The sequence below is a fragment of the Homalodisca vitripennis genome, chromosome 3 (genome assembly GCF_021130785.1).
Source record: "Homalodisca vitripennis isolate AUS2020 chromosome 3, UT_GWSS_2.1, whole genome shotgun sequence".
Taxonomy (NCBI): Eukaryota; Metazoa; Arthropoda; class Insecta; order Hemiptera; family Cicadellidae; genus Homalodisca; species Homalodisca vitripennis.
This window is the reverse complement of record NC_060209.1, coordinates 183,827,042-183,846,280: the sequence shown is the minus strand read 5'-3', so window position 1 is coordinate 183,846,280 and position 19,239 is coordinate 183,827,042. Positions and strand designations below refer to the sequence as shown.

Genomic DNA, 19,239 nt, shown 5'->3' with positions numbered 1-19,239 from the left:
TTTGTCCTTGTAGTCTCTTATGTCATAGCACCTGCCAAAGGATCTGCATACAGCCGATTGAAGTGCCTTTGAATCATCGGTCACAACTTCTTTAGGAGAAGGAGCACCGCATCGCTGCCATTCGTTTAGCCAATACAGAATAGCATTGGAATCTTGCTTCTCTGACAACATTTGAACAACAGGTATTTGCTGTTTTCCAGTGTGTACAACTCTTCCATACAAGAATATGTGTTGAGATTCACCACGATCTCTTATAGTTTTCGTAACAAGTGAACCAGTACCATCAATTATGAGGACAACATAAATTAGATCGACACAGAATCTTGTATGTATGTAATTGCATCTGCGAATAGTAGTGAACAAAAAACTTATCAAGAGAAATATCATGAATGGAACCGCTATGGGGTTGATTATGTTTCATTACTTCTAAGCACAAAACAGGATCGTTCCCATGAACTACATTGTACTGTAAATCCTTGACCTCCTGTTTAGTCTTCCGAAGTACATGATCTCGATACAAAGTCGGCGGTTCTTGCTGGTCACAAATGTCCATTAGTTCATCAGCAGCGTGACGACGGAACACTGTACACGAGGTGTGGGCAAGTTTCTTTCCTACTTCAGTTCTAATCGAACCTCTAAGATATCTTTTAGTAGAGTGCGTTATACCACGCGTATCTACACATCTCCATTCCATTTCAACAGGTTCTCCTGATACGGGTTTGTGTGCTATAATTCCTTCAGCTAAAGTTTTACATTTGGAATCTGTGCAGTAAGCATTGACTGTTATATAATATTCACCAACACTCGAATCGACGTTTGCTTGTGAGTTTTTTACAGCAAAGGGGCAAGGGAGTTTGTGTTGATTCCATATAAGATGTGCAATTTTTTTTCAGCCCTAAATATAGGACGGAAGACAAAATCTTGGTCTCAATTTTCCCTGCTTTTTACTTTTCATTTTAGTGTACACTGGCTGCATTGCTTCAAAATCTTCATACGGTATGAACACCTTAAAAGTTTTTTGAGGTGGTACTAAACTGTTATGTGTGACTTCCTGGTCGGATAATGATGAAGAGTTTTTGTCGTCATCATCAGTGGGACAAAGCAAGGGTCTTTTCTTAGTTGAATCGTTGCAAACACCTAATTTTCCTTTAATTGAAGTCAATATATTGTTCCGAATGGCCCTTACAATATATACACATTTTTTGGAGTTATTCTTGATTCAAGTTAATCACAAATTTTGTTCCAAACTTCATGAGTTGGACCCGGTACTTCACCATTCTTATTTAAAATGGCGAACTCTTCTGATGCATGATCTCGTCTGGTTGAACTGTTGACTGCTTCGACATCTGTAAAAAGTAAATCAAATGACTTTTAACAAAAATTATCCTATACTATACAATGGGAATTTAAATTGCATATGCCCTTAGAGAACTAAAAACCTATAGAAAAGTTTATGTATTTCATAATTTGGAATGAATATTTCACTGTAGGTTTCAAATTGTGAATCGAATTTACGTAGACATAAAGAAACCTAGGAACTAACATAATAAGGATTTCTACAATTTTAATGTTTCAAAAATTCTGGAAAGGGCGTGAAAGACCTGTCTGTGCTGATCAGGAACAACCGATGAGCCTGCAAACCTCGTTAATTGTGAATGTCGCATGACCTTGTTTGCAGGTTTGTCTTACAGCACCAATTTTACGACGTTCGCCATATGAGATTTATTAGGCTGACAGTTTATTGCATAGCTCTATGCCAAACGGTTCAACCACAGGAGATTGCGGTCGGGTAGTCTGAAACATTCTGTATTAATGACTCACTTTCAGAAATAAAAATAGGTACATTGTACCAGCTTCTTCTTAGTTTACTTAAGTTTAGAAAACAAACACTCTAATATAATACTTAAATTTTATTCTGTTTATTTTATAAGTATTATTCGAGTGTTTGTTTTCCAAACTTATATAAAAATAAGTATTTTTGGAGCGAGTAACACCGGGTTTAACCCGCGAGAACTCGCGCTACAAGAAGTTACGCAAGAACTCACGTTGTTAGATCGAATCTAACATTTGTCATTTTTGAATGTTACCTGTTTATAGTAGGACAGAATGGGTTTAAAACAGATTTAAAATAAAGCATAGAAGTAGACACATGTTTATTGAATACATTTAATTGTTATACAAGTCGGCAATTAAATTTTGTACAAATTAATATTTTTATATTATCTTTTAAACAGTTAAACAAGTTAAAATTAAAGATAAAACTGCTTTGAGTCCTATTGTGTGATGATTACTCATAATTCAAATCTGTATCTTGTCCTCAGGAATGACACATGTAGGTTGATGTCTGGGTGTGGTCACCACATATCTTCCAGTTGCCATGTACCGCAGATTCGAGTAGTGAACCGGTTCTTCCTCTTGGGACAGAAGGCGCATCTTCCCCTTTCTTGTGGTGCCACTGGTCCAGGCGTTACTGATCCACCTGTCAGACGTCCGATTGTTTGCCGTAGATTTGTGGGCAGTGTTACAATGGATCCCCGGCGTATCACGTGTGGCTTCATCAGGTCCTTTAATTTCAGGGGCAGTGCCATCAGTCCACCATAGTTCATCTGTACATAAGTGCTGAGCTTTTTTAACACCTATTATATTTAATAATCCAAAAAAGCTTTAATCTCTATAACGTCAGTGTTATTGCAGTCCTGTGCACGAGTGTAATTTAGACACATGACGTGCAATGGTTGATTGGTACAGCGAGTTATTACAAGTAACATTTCATCAGGAAAAAATATTTTTCAACAAACTATAACAGTCTTGTGCTTCTTAAACTCTCGTACAACAGAGGGCAGCTTTTTAACAATATTTTGTTTTAAAGTTGTTGTTTGTTCTGGCTTATGGACATTCCAATTAGTTGTATTGTCTTTAGATGTGTAAACACAACTTACATTTGGTGAGGGACGTTTTCTTTGTTAAGATGGCCCAGGAATTACAGCGTCAATGTCATTTTGAATAATAACAATAACATTAACATCACCTGATTGTTCCGTGTCCGTGTTGCATTCACTGTGTTCAGAAGAACGATCAGAATCACTCACACTGTCCAATATAGAAATATTTCCTTCACTGCGATCTGTTTCCTCCAACCAACTAAGAACGGCTTTTTCATGGTCTTCATTCATTGCAATAATTGTATAAAATCATAAAAGAGCAATCTACGAAATATAACTCAAAAGCAAACTGAAAAACAAGAAAAATCACTAAACTGATGGATTTAAACTGGCAGTTACGCGATCACTCGCATCGTTAGATCGCTTCTAACACTGGGCTGACGTGATCACTCGCGCTGTTAGGTTGAAACTAACAACCCGCGAGGAGCGTCCGCCCCCCCCCCACTATGACGCCCCACCCCAGCGACTTCTACTGTCTAAACATGATGGAATACGCAGCAGACATACCCATAGAAGCATAAATTAAGGGTTGTGTAGTAAGATAACAAATAAAAAAAATTTTATATAACACAAAAATATGTTAGATTCAACATAATAGCGCAAGTGCTCCCGGCTTAATCCACCCCACGCGTGTGATTCTCTATGACCACTTGTGTGCAAATGCAAGACTTCATAACTCACAGAGTTAAACCAAATATTCGCAACAAATATTTTAATTGCTTTACAAATATTTCAACATTAAGTGCCCATTATGAACGCAATCTATGTGCGTTAATATGCTTATGTAGATAATAATAAACGATGGTGACATTAAACATTTAATTACTATACAAACACTAATTTATTATTAAATGACTCAAGCTCCAATTGGAATGGATTACCAACAAACCCAATATGTACTGAGCAGTGTGTTCAGGTGCGCGGTGCAAGTCCCTCGGTGCTCAAGTTCTTCAAAGAATACATTTTCACCAAACATTTCTGAACCCTACCCTTTATACTACAATGGACTTTTATGATGGGCAATATAGTTTTTAGTATTATTTTAATATATTAAAATTACCATTAAATAATACATTGTTTTACATTTAGATACTAACATATGTTTAGACCTGTGAGTATCACATATAATACTCAAGGCCTGTGGAACTAAACAGATGAGTATCAAAATTGATACTCATGGCAGTCAAGCTTTGGGACATGGGCCATGTGAATAAAAACTAGTATAAGCAAATACTAGGGATTTCTTAAGTAAATGCTACGTTTTGTGGGAATAAACACACTAGCACTTGCTAGGGGTAGTAAGTTCTAGAGTTTTCCCGGACGAGTAGTAAATGCTTAAAAAATGGTGTGAATAAAACTTTTGAAGTAGATTGTTCTGTAGCATATGCTTCAATATTTTCAAGCCTGGTCTGGGGCATGCTAGACTTTTTCCTAACATTTACTACCTGTCTGCTCAGTCCACAGTTTGTTGTTGATCATGGCTGAGTTTATGCCTATTCGTCAACGTAAAATTTATTCTGTTCGCTCTGTAATAAACGAACGTAATTGTAAAGAACTGTTAAGGTTTAACAGTGAGAGTGTTGATTTCCTTGCGGCACAGTTTCTTGAAGAAAGTGATACTCGTGGCGGTGGTATTTGCAGAAGACAGCAAATGGAAATATTTCTGAGGTTTGTGGGTGATCCTGGCTTTCAGTCTGGTGTAGCTCAAGATGTGGGTGTACATCGTACTACTGCCAACAAGACTATAAGTTACGTGATGAGTAGAGTAGTTGAACAATCACACAATTGGATACGGTTTCCAACTACAGCTGAAGATATGACCGAGGCTAAAGTTTTGTGGCAGAGACATTATCGTTTGCCGTCTGTAATTGGTGCCCTTGATTGTACTCAAATTGAGATACAAAAGCCAGGGCTGCACGGTGATGAGTATATTTGTAGAAAAGGATATCCTAGTATAAATGTCCAGGCAACATGCAATGCATTGGAACAGTTTACAAGTATTAGTGCAGAGTGGCCCGGCAGTGTTCACGACGGCAGAGTGTGGAGGAATAGTCATGTCAGAGACATCGTGACAGAGTAATGATGGAGCAGTTTGTCTTTTAGGAGATTCAGGATACGGTTTATCGCCGTGGTTGATTACACCGTTCAAGCTTCCACGAACGCATCAAGAACGAGAGTTCAATCTAATCCATGCTAGAGAAAGGGTTATAATAGAAAGATGTTTTGGCCAGTTAAAAAGGAGATTCCCAATCCTGAGAAACTGTGTTAGAGTTGCATTAAACAACATTCCACAAGTGGTAGTCAGTTGCGCTGTGCTACACAACATTGCCAAGTATCTAAAGGATGACTTTGAGTATGGGGATCTTGATAGCGTCCCAAATGAAGATGACCAACCTGGGGTGGTTCGTTATGAAAATCCCGACACAACATTAAGAGGCAAAGACAAGCGTGCTAATATGATGGCGTATTTGAATATTCAGTGAGGAAATTGTTTTTTTGTTAAATTGAACTTAGTAACGTTTTCATGTTTTTCTCACGCAAGCACCTATTTGCACACAATTTTGTATATATATATATATTTTTTTTGTATGGGTTTTGTTTATTTACTGAATAAAACCATCTTATTTTATATACTAGTTTTTATTCACACATTACTGATTTATTTCAAATTACAAGTTTGATTACAATGGTAAGAATTATAATCCTAAGAATTACAATCCAAAAGAAAATACAACTTATGCAGCTTACAATGTGAATAGAGTATGGCAATCATCAATAGTTACATCAGTTTGAGTAGACTTTTCAATGGTTTGCTTTTTCATGTTTTCGAACAATATAGTTTCCTTCTCCAGTTTGATCTTATTCAGTTTGTATTGTTGCAACAAAACAATCCTTTGCAACTGCGGTGTGGACAGGTCTTTAGTTTCATCTGCTTCATGATTCGACACCATTTTTTCACTTTTTCTGATCTTATTTTTGTGGTGGTCGGCATCAGATTTAGTTTTCATCGGCTTCTTTGTTTCTTGGCTCTTCGGTTCTTCATTTTTATTTGGTTTCCCTTCAGTTTCTGTATTCGGCAAACTTTCCTGGATGTCGTCACTGGTTGGTTGCTGAACTGGGGGCCCGGCACTTGTGCCAACTGATATATTACCCGGGATTTTATGGAATACTGGGTTATCATCTTCTATCAACTCCAAGAATGTTTTCTCCCACGGTTGTAGTTTTATTTTCCTGTTTCCCGTCACTTTTACGTCAGTCTTCTTCTTGACGGTAGACTTCACATTGTTCAATGCTTTTATTAGTTGGCCTACAGTAACTTGTTTCCCCAATGCACCACAGTAGTCAGAACGTAAGGTTTCCCAAGCTTCTTTCTTAGCATTCATCACAGAAGGGGTTTTTGATTTGCTAAGTAATACACTGTGATCCGAAAGGAGATGTACAAACAGAGCGCGATCAATTTTTTCTATTTTATTAAAATCATTATTGTCAGATTCTTCTGATGATGAATACATCTTGGTGAATACGTGGTTGAACAGAGTGAAAGAGGGATATGCCACCGATGTGGAGTAGACTGAAATGTAGTGGAGGGGAGAAACGTGTCGTGACAGGAACGTTAAAACTTAGCATTTACTTGGTCTAGCATGTACTACCCCGCGAGTAAGTGCTTGGGTTTTTCCGGATTCTACTAGACTTGCCCTAGTATTTCCTACAAATCTTTATTCACACTGATTTGACCAAATACTTACTAGACCTAGCATATGCTAGTTAGAAAGTGCTTGTTTTTATTCACTTGCGTTAATATCAGTGTGGCAGTCAACCTGTTAAAACCTCTAATCTATTGAAAGGTATCGTAACAATTACAAAGTTAGGATAAGTAAAATATATTTCTAGGGTGAAAAAATGTACTCACCTCATTTAATCCAGTTAATCCATTTAAACTAATAAAAACAACAGTAAAGTCAACTCAAACACAACACGTCTTCACTGGTCACTGCTTCAATACAGCGAACTGAGCCGAGCGCATTCTGGTGGCTGCTGTCGAAACTAACAGGGGTGCGGCATCTATACCGGACGCGGCAACTCTCCCGGGTTTACCCTATGTCAATATAGTTTTGGATCAGGATGGGACGACCAACCTTGCCTTGTAAAACAACATGTGTAGCTAAAACTTCTTTATTTGTTATTGACTGTTCTAAGCACGTGGAAACTTGAAAACCGAATCATATTTTCTCTTGTATGATTACTTCATAGGGTCCTGTTGTTTGCTTTGTAAAGACGTTGTATATGGGGTTTCTTCAAACTTGGTGGGACCGATAATAATTCCTCTTCTGTATTATTGTCGTTATTTATTTAATCAAATTTCCTTTGGTTATGTTTGTCAATAATATCAGTGTTAATATTGTCATGATCTGTATCTAATATAGATTGCACCGCCTGTTCCATTTCCATCTTGCTCATAAGAGCTTCAGTGGCTGGACATGCACGTATGAAACTACTAATAATGTGCTATGTTATATTTAAATAAAATATAATGAAGTGTACTTTAGATTTTTGCTAGTATTTTGTTTTAATACCCAGGAGATATTTAAATTACATTATACAGTAATTACCGTCACCAAAGTGAAGTGTAATGATTGTAGAGTATGCACAGAAGTTTAATTCGCGTCTATGTACGACCTTAGCAGTTCAACTGCCGACACCCGAGCGGTAGTAAAGTCTCGAGTAAGTGAAGGCGTCTCTTAGGTGTATTAGTGTATTAAAATGGCTGTGCGGAACAATCGATTCAGTCGTTATTGTGGCTCCGGACTGTGAAGGACGCTTGGATAATCTACAAGTGCTCAGGGCCGTCCCCAGTATGTAATGCGCCCGGGGCAAATCATGCCTTGGGGGGCCCCACATAAAAATTACATTTCGTCAGTACAGCCATACCAAGTGATAAGGAATTTTTGGAAATTGTTATAATTATGTAAATAAATACTCCAGTTTTCTGTGTGTAACAAAATACCAAATATATTATATATGTACATTTAAACATGTTTTAGAATAGATAATAGAATATTGAATAGACCTATCTATATACATAGATATAAAGAAATTATTACTTTGGCTCTTTGGCATACAATACTTTAGTGGAACTCTAGGGCTATTAATAGTAGTAACAGATATAATCGCAATGCATAACTATTTCAATCTTAATGTCATAACTATTATTTACCTTTGACAGAGATAGTTTTATTTTTAAAAATAAATCTTCCTGGCCTTTGCACTAGCAAACTTCTGGATAACGTCTTCTAACTTCAGCCTTTTACATTCTTCATTTTCAATAGACAGCATGGCAAGGGATGACAGTCCCTCCTGAGACATTGAAGAACGCAAGTAGGTTTTTATTAATTTAAGCTTACTAAAGCTTCTTTCACAACTGGCAACAGATATGGGAATAGTTAGAAGGATTCGAAGTGCAATCCATAAGTTTGTGTATAGGTCCTATCTGTCTGTCTTCTTAATCACTTTTAAAACTTGTAATGGGGTTGCCTTAGCTTACTTTATTCACAATAGTTTTGACATGAAGGAGTTCCTGATAAAGTTCTTTTTCGCTCATGTCAGAGGTTTGCCCAAACGATAGGTGTTTCTGTAAATTTTCACAACATTCCTTTAAATCTTCTGCGTGAGGGAGTTGTTTAAGGTCGTAAAAGAACCCCCATTTCAAGTTGTGGTTTGAAAACTGAATCAACCTTTCTTTTAGGGAAGCCTGCATAATGTCCAATAATGGGTAGAAAACGTTTCTTTTAAATTCTTCATCTGGGGTTGCTTTGTTGTCACTTTTACTTTCATAATCAAAAAGGTTATTTTTTGTTCTTTGGCGTTTTTCTTTAAACAATGGTTCCACGTCAATTTCACTACAAATCTCTTTGGCTTTTGAAACTGAGTCATTTAAACCGTCTTTACGAAAATCATCTATGAACTGTAAAGTCTTTTGCAGCAGATTTGATGTTAAAGCAATATCAGTGGTTTTACCTTGTAAGGTTTTACTTATCAAGCTTACCTCAAACAAAACATCGTGCCAAACAATAAGGCAAACCAGAAATGAAAAGTCTTCCATGTGAATTTGGAGGGACTTAGCTTCAGATGAGATTGTAGGGTCATTGACAGTTTCACTCAGTTCTACAAGAGCGTCAAGGAAGTCTTTGTACTGGTATCGAACGGCAGATACAGAACTTATTCGAGCCTCCCATCTTGTTTCACAAACCTTTTTCAAAGTTAAACCTTTAACATGGTCACTGACAACGAACCAACGTTTTGGAGATGATGCGAAAATAGTGTAAATCCTTTGAAGGATTCCAAAAAGTAGAGTAGACTTGACGGATGATCTGGCTCCATCTGCAACAACCAAGTTGAGGCTGTGGCATCCGCAGGGTGTAAATACAGCTAAAGGATATTCTGAGGATATTCGTGATTGGACCCCTTTTTTAGCTCCTGCCATGTTTGCGCCATTGTCGTACCCTTGCCCGCGGCAGTTACTCATGTCCAAACCACATAACTCTACCTCTTCTGTTAACAATTGAGTCAATGCTTCCCCTGTTGACTCCTCAGTAATCGTGTAGCCTATAAAACTTTCTTCAATAACAATTTCACCATTGATCTCCTCTTCTTCGTGAACATAGCGAATGGTGAGAGATGTTTGTTCTTTATGAGTTACGTCTGGCGTACAATCCAACATAACTGAGAAGTACCGTGACAGCTTTATTTTCTCGATTATATTGTTTTTCACCTCCTTTGCCAGACAGTTTATCAACTCATTTTGAATATTGACACCTTACATTTGAACTCGATATTCACTCTCTTCAATGCATCTTAAATTTTCCATCATAACCGGATCAAACTCTCCTAGTAACTGGATAAGGCCAAGGAAGTTTCCGTTATTTTTTGTTCACAACGCAGTGCAATTATTAATAGAACTTAATAGTATCTATCAAAGTATATCACGCTTATTGCTAGTCTTTTAAACTCAAACACTTCATTATATAAAAAACTTGACCGTGTACTACGTTAAATTATAAGTATATAATAATAAACAATAAAATAGTCAAACACATGAAAACACTTTATAGTATGAAATTTAAAAGTTGATAATATGATATTGTTATGTAAATGTTATACTTAAAAGTCTAAAAATTCTCTACCTTAAAATTTTACATGATCTATAAGGACATGTTACTTAATTAACTTCAAATAAAATTTTGCAAAGTGGAAGTTAGATTAATATGAACTAAACAAATCAAAACTACTATATAATGCATGGGTATTTAACAGATTATCCCTTAACACTATATTTAACCTTTCAAAACCACTTTAATCCAAATAAATGACAGCTTAATTAAAATTAAAATTTAATTATTTAATTTAATGGCGAAATTATTCTAATATACAAATAGAATTTCTACTAGTTAAAAAAAAAGTATTTGCTCTCCTCACCGTCAAAATTCATGTGCTTATACATCAGTAGCTTTGAATTTATTTTTTTCGTATACATTATTAAGTGATGATACACCTGTTGTTTATTTGATATATATATGTTTTAATACCGTTCTGGCCAACCTGTCATACAACTCCCATGTATCATTTCCGTGTCTCTTAGTGTAAGTCATGTAATGACCGGGGCGAAACGCGATCAAGCCGTTTAAGTAATATTCCTGATCGCCTATTTCAATGTAAACTGCAATTTCATTTAATGAGCATGTTCGATTGAACAATGTATCATGATCTATTGCGTTGTCAGTGTATTGTATATCGATCAGCAAGTGGTCTTGTCTAACCATCGTTATTTTCGTATCGCGTGTGCATGGAGGTAAACATTTTGTTTTTATATCTGCAGAGCTATAAAATCATGTATTGAGGGTTTTCCATTTTTAATTTAACTTTCAATAGATTCAGATAATTGCTCAAAACCTTGGCTACAAATAATGAAGCTATCAGTATCTAAAATTACGTGCTTTTCTTCTGTGTTTCTTGTGTAGAATTCATTTGAGTAGTGTATATGCACAATTGCACTTATTCTGTATCTAGCAAAGATTTCGTTACATCTGTTAGGTTTGACCATAAATCATATTCCTCAGTTAATATAGTTTTCAGCTTGTTTTTTGTTATCTGTGGTGTTCAATGGTTTTGACAAACTGCTTATCGTTTGGGATGTTAATTGATAAGTTTCTAAATTAGTTCCTACAACTGCTAAGCTTTTAGCAGTTTTCATAGTTAGGTTATTACTGTTATCAATTTTGGAACAATAATTTTGGATTTTCTATGTATGCATTCATCAAAAGACTTGTCAAGGAGTCAAATGTTCAGCTATTTTTCACTGATATATATTTGTTACGTTCGATACGGATAGGTTATCAAATTATTGCGGTTTGTCATAAGTTTGTCCATGGGAGGTTTGAGTCTATTTCCTGTCAAGGTTATTTCTGGAAACGAGTTTAAGTATTTTGGATTTTTTGGTCTCTCTGTTTTTCATTATCTTTCTCCGCCAATTCTCAAAGAAGTTTAAGTCTTCAAGGCTCTCTTACATAGCATTTCTATGTTTATCAACAATGTTTTTTGGATTGGTGCTTATAAAATGTTTTGTTTCATCCTCTGTTTCGTTTTCATCTCTCGTCCTCTGTTTTCTTTCTCGTCAGAAATCTAAAAATGTATGGACCAGCAATGGTGTATGCTCATTTTTTTTTAAATCTTTCGTTTTATGTCCGAGAAGTCACCTTCCACGGAGGCTGAAGATGCAGTAAGATACGGTGATTTAATAAAGGCCCCATTACTGCAGACCAGAGTACAAAATCTTTGACAATACTTGTGAATTTCTCCGCTACAGAAGGGGCATAGTAAGGATTGATCCCAATTTCTTTTTCGCTGCACTTTTCAGCCACAAACAGTTTAATAGCTGCTAACCAATTTTCAATAGTAACAGTTTAATAGTCCTAGACACCGCAAATAGAAATCTTTCACTCGCTTGTGGTCCATCTTCCACAATTTCCATTTAGAGCATGATTTTTATCATGTGTGCAACATCTATCCTTATATAACATGCAGGTAGACTTCCCATTTCATTATAAGATACTGAAAACATTTGTCCTTGTAGTCTCTTATGTCATAGCACCTGCCAAAGGATCTGCATACAGCCGATTGAAGTGCCTTTGAATCATCGGTCACGACTTCTTTAGGAGAAGGAGCACCGCATCGCTGCCATTCGTTTAGCCAATACAGAATAGTATTGGAATATTGCTTCTCTGACAACATTTGAACAACAGGTATTTGCTGTTTTCCAGTGTGTACAACTCTTCCATACAAGAATATGTGTTGAGATTCACCACGATCTCTTATAGTTTTCGTAACAAGTGAACCAGTACCATAAATTATGAGGACAACATAATTATATCGACACAGAATCTTGTATGTATGTAATTGCATCTGCTTATAGTAGTGAACAAAATACTTATCAAGAGAAATATCACGAATGGAACCACTCTGGGGTTGATTATGTTTCATTACTTCTAAGCACAAAACAGTATCGTTCCCATGAACTACATTGTACTGTAAGTCCTTGACCTCCTGTTTAGCCTTCCGAAGTACATGATCTCGATACAAAGTCGGCGGTTCTTGCTGGTCACAAATGTCCATTAGTTCATCAGCAGCGTGACTACGAAACACTGTACACGAGGTGTGGGCAAGTTTCTTTCCTACTTCAGTTCTAATCGAACCTCGTAGATATCTTTTAGTAGAGTTCGTTATGCCACGCGTATCTACACATCTCCATTCCATTTCAACAGGTTCTTCTGTATACGGGTTTGTGTGCTATAATTCCTTAAGCTAAAGTTTTACATTTGGAATCTGTGGAGTAAGCATTGACTGTTATATAATATTCACCAACACTCGAATCGACGTTTGCTTGTGAGTTTTTTACAGCAAAGGGGCAAGGGAGTTTGTGTTGATTCCATATAAGATGTGCAATTTTTTCAGCCTAAATATAGGGCGGAAGACAAAATCTTGGTCTCAATTTTCCCTGCTTTTTACTTTTCATTTTAGTGTACACTGGCTGCATTGCTTCAAAATCTTCAAAGGGTATGAACACCTTAAAAGTTTTTTGAGGTGGTACTAAACTGTTATGTGTGACTTCCTGGTCGGATAATGATGAAGAGTTTTTGTCGTCGTCATCAGTGGGACAAAGCAAGGGTCTTTTCTTAGTTGAATCGTTGCAAACACCTAATTTTCCTTTAATTGAAGTCAATATATTGTTCCGAATGGCCCTTACAATAGTATACACATTTTTTTGGAGTTATTTTTGATTCAAGTTAATCACAAATTTTGTTCCAGAAACTTCATGAGTTGGACCCGGTACTTCACCATTCTTATTTAAAATGGCGAACTCTTCTGATGCATGATCTCGTCGGTTGAACTGTTGACTGCTTCGACATCTGTAAAAAGTAAATCAAATGACTTTTGACAAAAATTATCCTATACTATACAATGGGGAATTTTAATTGCATATGCCCTTAGAGAACTGAAAACCTATAAAAAAGTTTAACAAATTTATGTATTTCATAATTTGGAATGAATATTTCACTGTAGGTTTCAAATTGTGAATCGAATTTACGTAGATATAAACAAACCTAGGAACTAAGATAAGGATTTCTACAATTTTAATGTTTAAAAACCGTCCTGGGTATGACGTTAAACTGCCTCTTCCCACCTAACCATTCCCTAATTCCTACCAAAATCCCCCTCCAGGGTGTTATTAGTACCCGTCCTCTGACCGTTTCCAGTGCATGGCTCGCTGGAGTGCTTAAGCCGGCACTAGATGCCCTTTCTGGTGTCGGTGAGAGCTGAATGTGAGCTTGTCTCTGCCGAGGCGTAAGTCTTGTACTGGTTCAGAAGCCAGCCACTTTCGGTCCTTGGTCAGGAAGTGTTCAGTAGGCAGGGGGTGTCGGAGCCCCTGTTGCCACGTGGCGAGTCCAAGTTGTGCGCGTATTCCCGACTTGGTAATCGATGGAAACCGGGCCTCGGGGAACTGAGGTAGGGTTGTCCCCCAAGCTACGGTTTGTGGTGGGACACCCGAGGGGAATGCCCGCTCCCGCGTGAATCGGCCCGCACTACTAAACACGATGCGCTGGTGACCCTATATATGGATATTCAAACCACCCCACCCTTAGGGGCAAGAATTCGGAGGAAGAGATCTTAATGATCCAGAGAAAAAAACGACAGTTGTCAGATTCTGAAAATGAATCATATATTAAAACAAAGGAAAGTGGAAGAAAAAGTAAATGCAGAAAATATGAACGTTCCAACTCCATTATACCTAATCGTGAGTCATAAGGATGAGGGCAAAACTCTAACAAAGGTTAGTCCTTTCCTTATAAACAAAGCTTTTGTTTCCTCAGGCGGTCAGCCTAAATCGGTAAGCAAACTGAGAAATGGAACTATCCTGGTGGAGGCTGCGAATTACATCCAAGCCAGGAAGTTCCTTCAGATGACAAGCTTTTTTTGACCAGGTGGAAGTCGTTGTTCAACCGCACTCCTCACTGAATACCTCTAAGGGGATCGTCTTCTGCCGTGACCTGATGGAGTGTAGTGAGGAGGAAATTAAGGAAGAGCTGCAGTGTGAAATGGTAACCGATGTGGTCAGGATGCTTCGGGACGGAGAATGGGAAAAAGGTTCCGACTCCTGGTCTAATTCTGACCTTTGCTTTTCCCCAACCTCCAAAAACTATTAAGGCTGGGTACTTGTCCCTGACTGTACGCCATACTTTAAAAATCCGCAGCGGTGTTACCGTTGTCAGAGATTCGGGGCACTCTACTAAGACGTGCTCGGGCCCTGAGACTTGTTCCCGTTGCGGCGATGAAGGCCACCAAGAGGAGGAAGGTTTGCAAGAACGACGTCAGATGCGTGAACTTGTAAGGGCAAACACGCGGCCACTTCGAAGGAGTGTAGAGTTTACTTAGAGGAAAAGGAAGTATTGAAGATCGTTACTCTTAACAAACTCTCCTTTAACGAAGCCCGCAAAGAGTACAGGAGAAGAATCGCTCCAACCCCTAAAAAGGGAGTCTCGTACTCCGAAGCTGCTTCAGCCCCAGTCCAATCCGCACAGTGCCCGTCATGTACCGCTTTGGAAGGTATGGTACTCAATCTAACAGAGCAGGTTGCCGCTTTGGTTAAGCAGCTTGCAGCCGGTACCAGGACAACATCCGTTGACATCCGCCAGTAATCCTTCCCAGGGAGTCCACACGCCCCATACTAAGTCCAACACACAGACTCAAGCTCGCCCAACAGCTACTTCTACTTTCAGAGATAAGGCTCATCAAAATACGAAACCCGCCTTATCTTTGGAAGAGAGGAAAAACTCGCCGACAAATTAAAAAAAGAACATAGAAACAAAATTAGAAAATAGATCCAAATTCCTAGTAAAAAAGACTAATCCATCCTCGTCCAGATCCTCACAATTATCACTTGATGATGATATGGTTGAGGACCCTTTGGAGTTGCAGACAGAGTTCCAAACTGTTCATGGTAAACTTCCGTCCTGTATCTAAACAAAGAAAAAAAATTACGATGAACTAGCACAAAATAAAATATATAATATAAAATGCTGTTACAATGGAATAATAATGGTTTGAGAAGCCACTATGAAGACTTAAAATTACTCATAAATACAAGAAAACCTAAATTTATTTGCCTACAAGAGACAAAATTGTCTCCTCATACTCATTTCAAACAAAATGGTTATGACATCTTTCGCCTAGATCATCACCAACAAATTGCCTGTGGAGGTGTGGCTATTCTAGCAGATTCTTCTGTTAATGCTGGAGCTTTGAACATCGTCACAAACCTCCAGGCAGTAAGCAGTATCAATCGATGTTCCTTTTAAATTAACTATCTGCTCCATATATATTCCACCTCCCCCTTTTGATTTATCTCTTGATGATCTACGTGATCTCTACAGCCAACTCCCGTCTCCTTTCTTGATGGTTGGTGATTTCAATGCACACCATCGCTCTTGGGGTTCCAGCCATTCTGATCGGAGGGGTAAAATGGTTGCGGGATTGTGGGATGAAGTGGCAGCGGTCATTCTCAATGACGAGTCGGCCACTTACATGTGCCCTAGGACTGGCTTATGGTCGGCAATTGACCTGTCAATCTGCAGTCCGGTCGTGGCAACTCGAGTGCATTGGTCCGTACTTCCCGACCTGTCAGGGAGTGACCATGCGCCCATTGCCGTGGCTTTTGAATCAACAAGATCTTCTAAAAATTATATAATAGAATATATTTAGAAAACACATTCCCTAATTCTTGGCGTCGTTCACACAATATTGCTCTCCAAAAACCGGGCCAAGATAGAACTTCTCCAGGTAGCTATAGACCAATTTCGCTTACTAGCAGTCTCTGCAAAGTACTCGAAAGGATGGTCAACAGACGCCTTGTTTGGTTTCTGGAGAAAAATAATCTTTCTTTCACCTTCCCAGTGCGGATTCCGACAAGGCCGGTCTACAAGTGACCATCTACTTGCCTTGGAATCGGCAATCCTGAATTCCTTTATTGAAAGAAAACAGTTGATCGCGGTATTCTTCGACATTTCCAAGGCTTATGACAAAGCTTGGAGAAGGGGGATATTAAATGCTTTAATATCTTGGGGTGTAGGGGGCCACATGGTTTCTTTCATACAGGGCTTCTTGTCGGAAAGAACCATACAGGTCAAACTTGGGACAACCATTTCCGATTTATTCACGCTGGAAAAATGGTATTCCACAAGGTAGCGTTCTAAGCTGTACTCTGTTTGCCATTGCAATCAATAACATATCGTCCTGCGTTACCCCTCCTGTGCGCTGTTCTTTGTTTGTAGATGATTTCTCTATTTACATCTCTACAAAGAAGCTAGCGGTGGGGGAGAGAGCTTTACAGCTTACCATCAACAGGCTTGAGCAGTGGTGCGGAGTTACGGGTTTTTCTTTTTCTCCACCTAAAACAAAAGCCATTGTTTTCTCCAGAATGCGTACTGTTGAGCAGCCAACGCTCTCTTTGCTGGGTCAGAGAATCACTACTTGTGACAATAATCAGATTCCTGGGTCTCACATTTGATACCCGGTTAACTTGGGTGCCTCATCTGAAAGTCCTAAAAGATCGATGCGTGAAGCGCTTGAACATACTGAGAGCTTTAAGCGGAACAAAATGGGGGGCGGACAGGACATGCATGCTCAGATTTCTACAAAGCCACCATCCGTTCCTGTCTAGATTATGGATGTCAAGCATATGGGTCCGCAAGACCCAGTGCTCTCAAAATGCTTGACCCAATCCATAATTCTGCTTTAAGACTGGCCACTGGAGCTTTTCGATCTTCTCCTATTAAAAAGTCTTCTTGCAGAAACGGGAGAACCTCCTCTTTCGCATAGACGGCAACATCTGTCCCTAAACCTATGTTCATTGCTCTTTCAGGTAAGCCAGACAACCCTGCATATGAACCGGTCCTGCGAAATCCACTCCAAAATTCTTTCCTAGCTAAACCAAATCATCCTTCACCCCTAGGCGTTAGGACCAAAACCTACGCTTATGAAATAGGCCTAAACGATTACGAGTTCAAAGTCGTCCATCAATGTGATATTCCACCCTGGAGCGTCTCAATGCCAAAAATCATTTTTAAATCTCTCTAGGTTTAAAAAAGACTCCACTCCAGAAAACAGTCTACCAACAAGAACTCCGTCAAATACTAGGCAGCCTCGCACCTTGCGATGTTTGTCTATTACTGACGGGTCAAAGGAACGTTGTAGAACTGGATGTGCTTTCGTCACTGGGGTTAGACGATACGGGTTTCGTCTCCCCAATGACTCTTCCATTTTCACGGCCGAATTAACAGCCATCAAAAAGGCCTTAAATATAACGTGTGCCATGACAAAATAAATTGGTTATCTGCAGCGACTCCCTTAGTGGTATGCAAGCCATCAGCGATATGTATTCTAAAACACATAATCATCCGCGAAATATGGCACTCTTTGTCTTCCCTTCAGTCCGAAGGTGTTGCTGTCTTTCTTGTCTGGGTACCTGGACACATTGGAATATCCGGAAACGAGCTGGCAGATAGAGGAGCCAAAGAATCATTGGAACTCCAGCCTTACACCGCACGGATGGTTTCTTCCGATATTATCCCGGTGGTGAAGGGCAAACTGAAAGCCAAATGGAATACCGAGTGGCAGGCAGTCGTTAACAACAAGTTACGACGTATTAAAGACTGCGTTGGACTCTGGGAGACAGCAAACCGCCCGAGCCGTCGTGAGGAGGTTGTGCTGTGTCGCCTGCGGTTAGGCCACACGCTTCTCACACATGGCTTCCTCATGGGTAGAGATGATCCTCCGGTCTGCGACACATGTGAGACTGTCCATCACAGTTGAACATGTGCTTGTTGACTGCCCTCGCTACTTGATACATAGTGCGCAACTCGAATCTGCCGGCTTCGTTGAAACGGTATTCTCTGTGATGACGAGACGGCAACTCAAGACTGTTGTGTTTTCTGAATGCAAACGTCGCTGATGAATAAAATATAGTATTATGTTAAACTTATTTATTCCCGATTATTGATTGTTGTTTATATTTATAAGTTTTTATTATTTATGTGTATTTATCTTTATAATGACAGCTGCCAAATTAGCCCCTTTACAGCTTTCTTGGTAAGCAGTAAAATTTGTTAAGTTTGCACAGTTTATTTAATTAATGTTAAGTACCTTGTCCTTATTTATGTTCTATTTATCTTTTAGTCCCTTATATAGGTTAAGACCTCTCTACAGTCTTTCCCTTGTTATATTTACTGTTACCTAGTTTTAAGTATTAATTATTTACTCACCTACTTGTCGTAATTCCTATTTTTTGTTATATTCAATGTAATCTTTATGTACCTAATTGACACTACCAAATACGAGTAGGTGTCAATTCTTTTTCTTGAGGGCAATGATAACCTCAGCGTTTTTTTGCCCCTTATAAAAAAAAAAAAAAAAAAAAAAAAAAAAAAAATGTTTAAAAAATTCTGGAAAGGGCGTGAAAGACCTGTTTGTGCCGATCAGGAACAACCGATGAGCCTGCAAACCTCTTTAATTATGAATGTCGCATGACCATGTTTCAGGTTTGTCTTACAGCACCAATTTTACGACGTTCGCCGTATGAGATTTATTAGGTTGACAGTTTATTGCATAGCTCTATGACAAACGGTTCAACCACAGGAGATTGCGGCCGGGTAGTCTGAAACATTCTGTATTAATGACTCACTTTCAGAAA

The 19,239-nt window shown here is 38.5% G+C and overlaps 1 protein-coding gene across 1 annotated transcript; it reads left to right on the top strand.

The window, feature by feature from the left end:
- Positions 1 to 4,758: 4,758 nt before the first annotated feature.
- Positions 4,759 to 5,425, top strand: LOC124358508 (putative nuclease HARBI1). Its single transcript, XM_046810803.1, has 2 exons — positions 4,759 to 5,018; positions 5,140 to 5,425. Exons 1-2 carry the CDS (start codon positions 4,759 to 4,761, stop codon positions 5,423 to 5,425), a joined length of 546 nt encoding a protein of 181 aa, XP_046666759.1.
- The last annotated feature ends 13,814 nt before the right edge of the window (positions 5,426 to 19,239 follow it).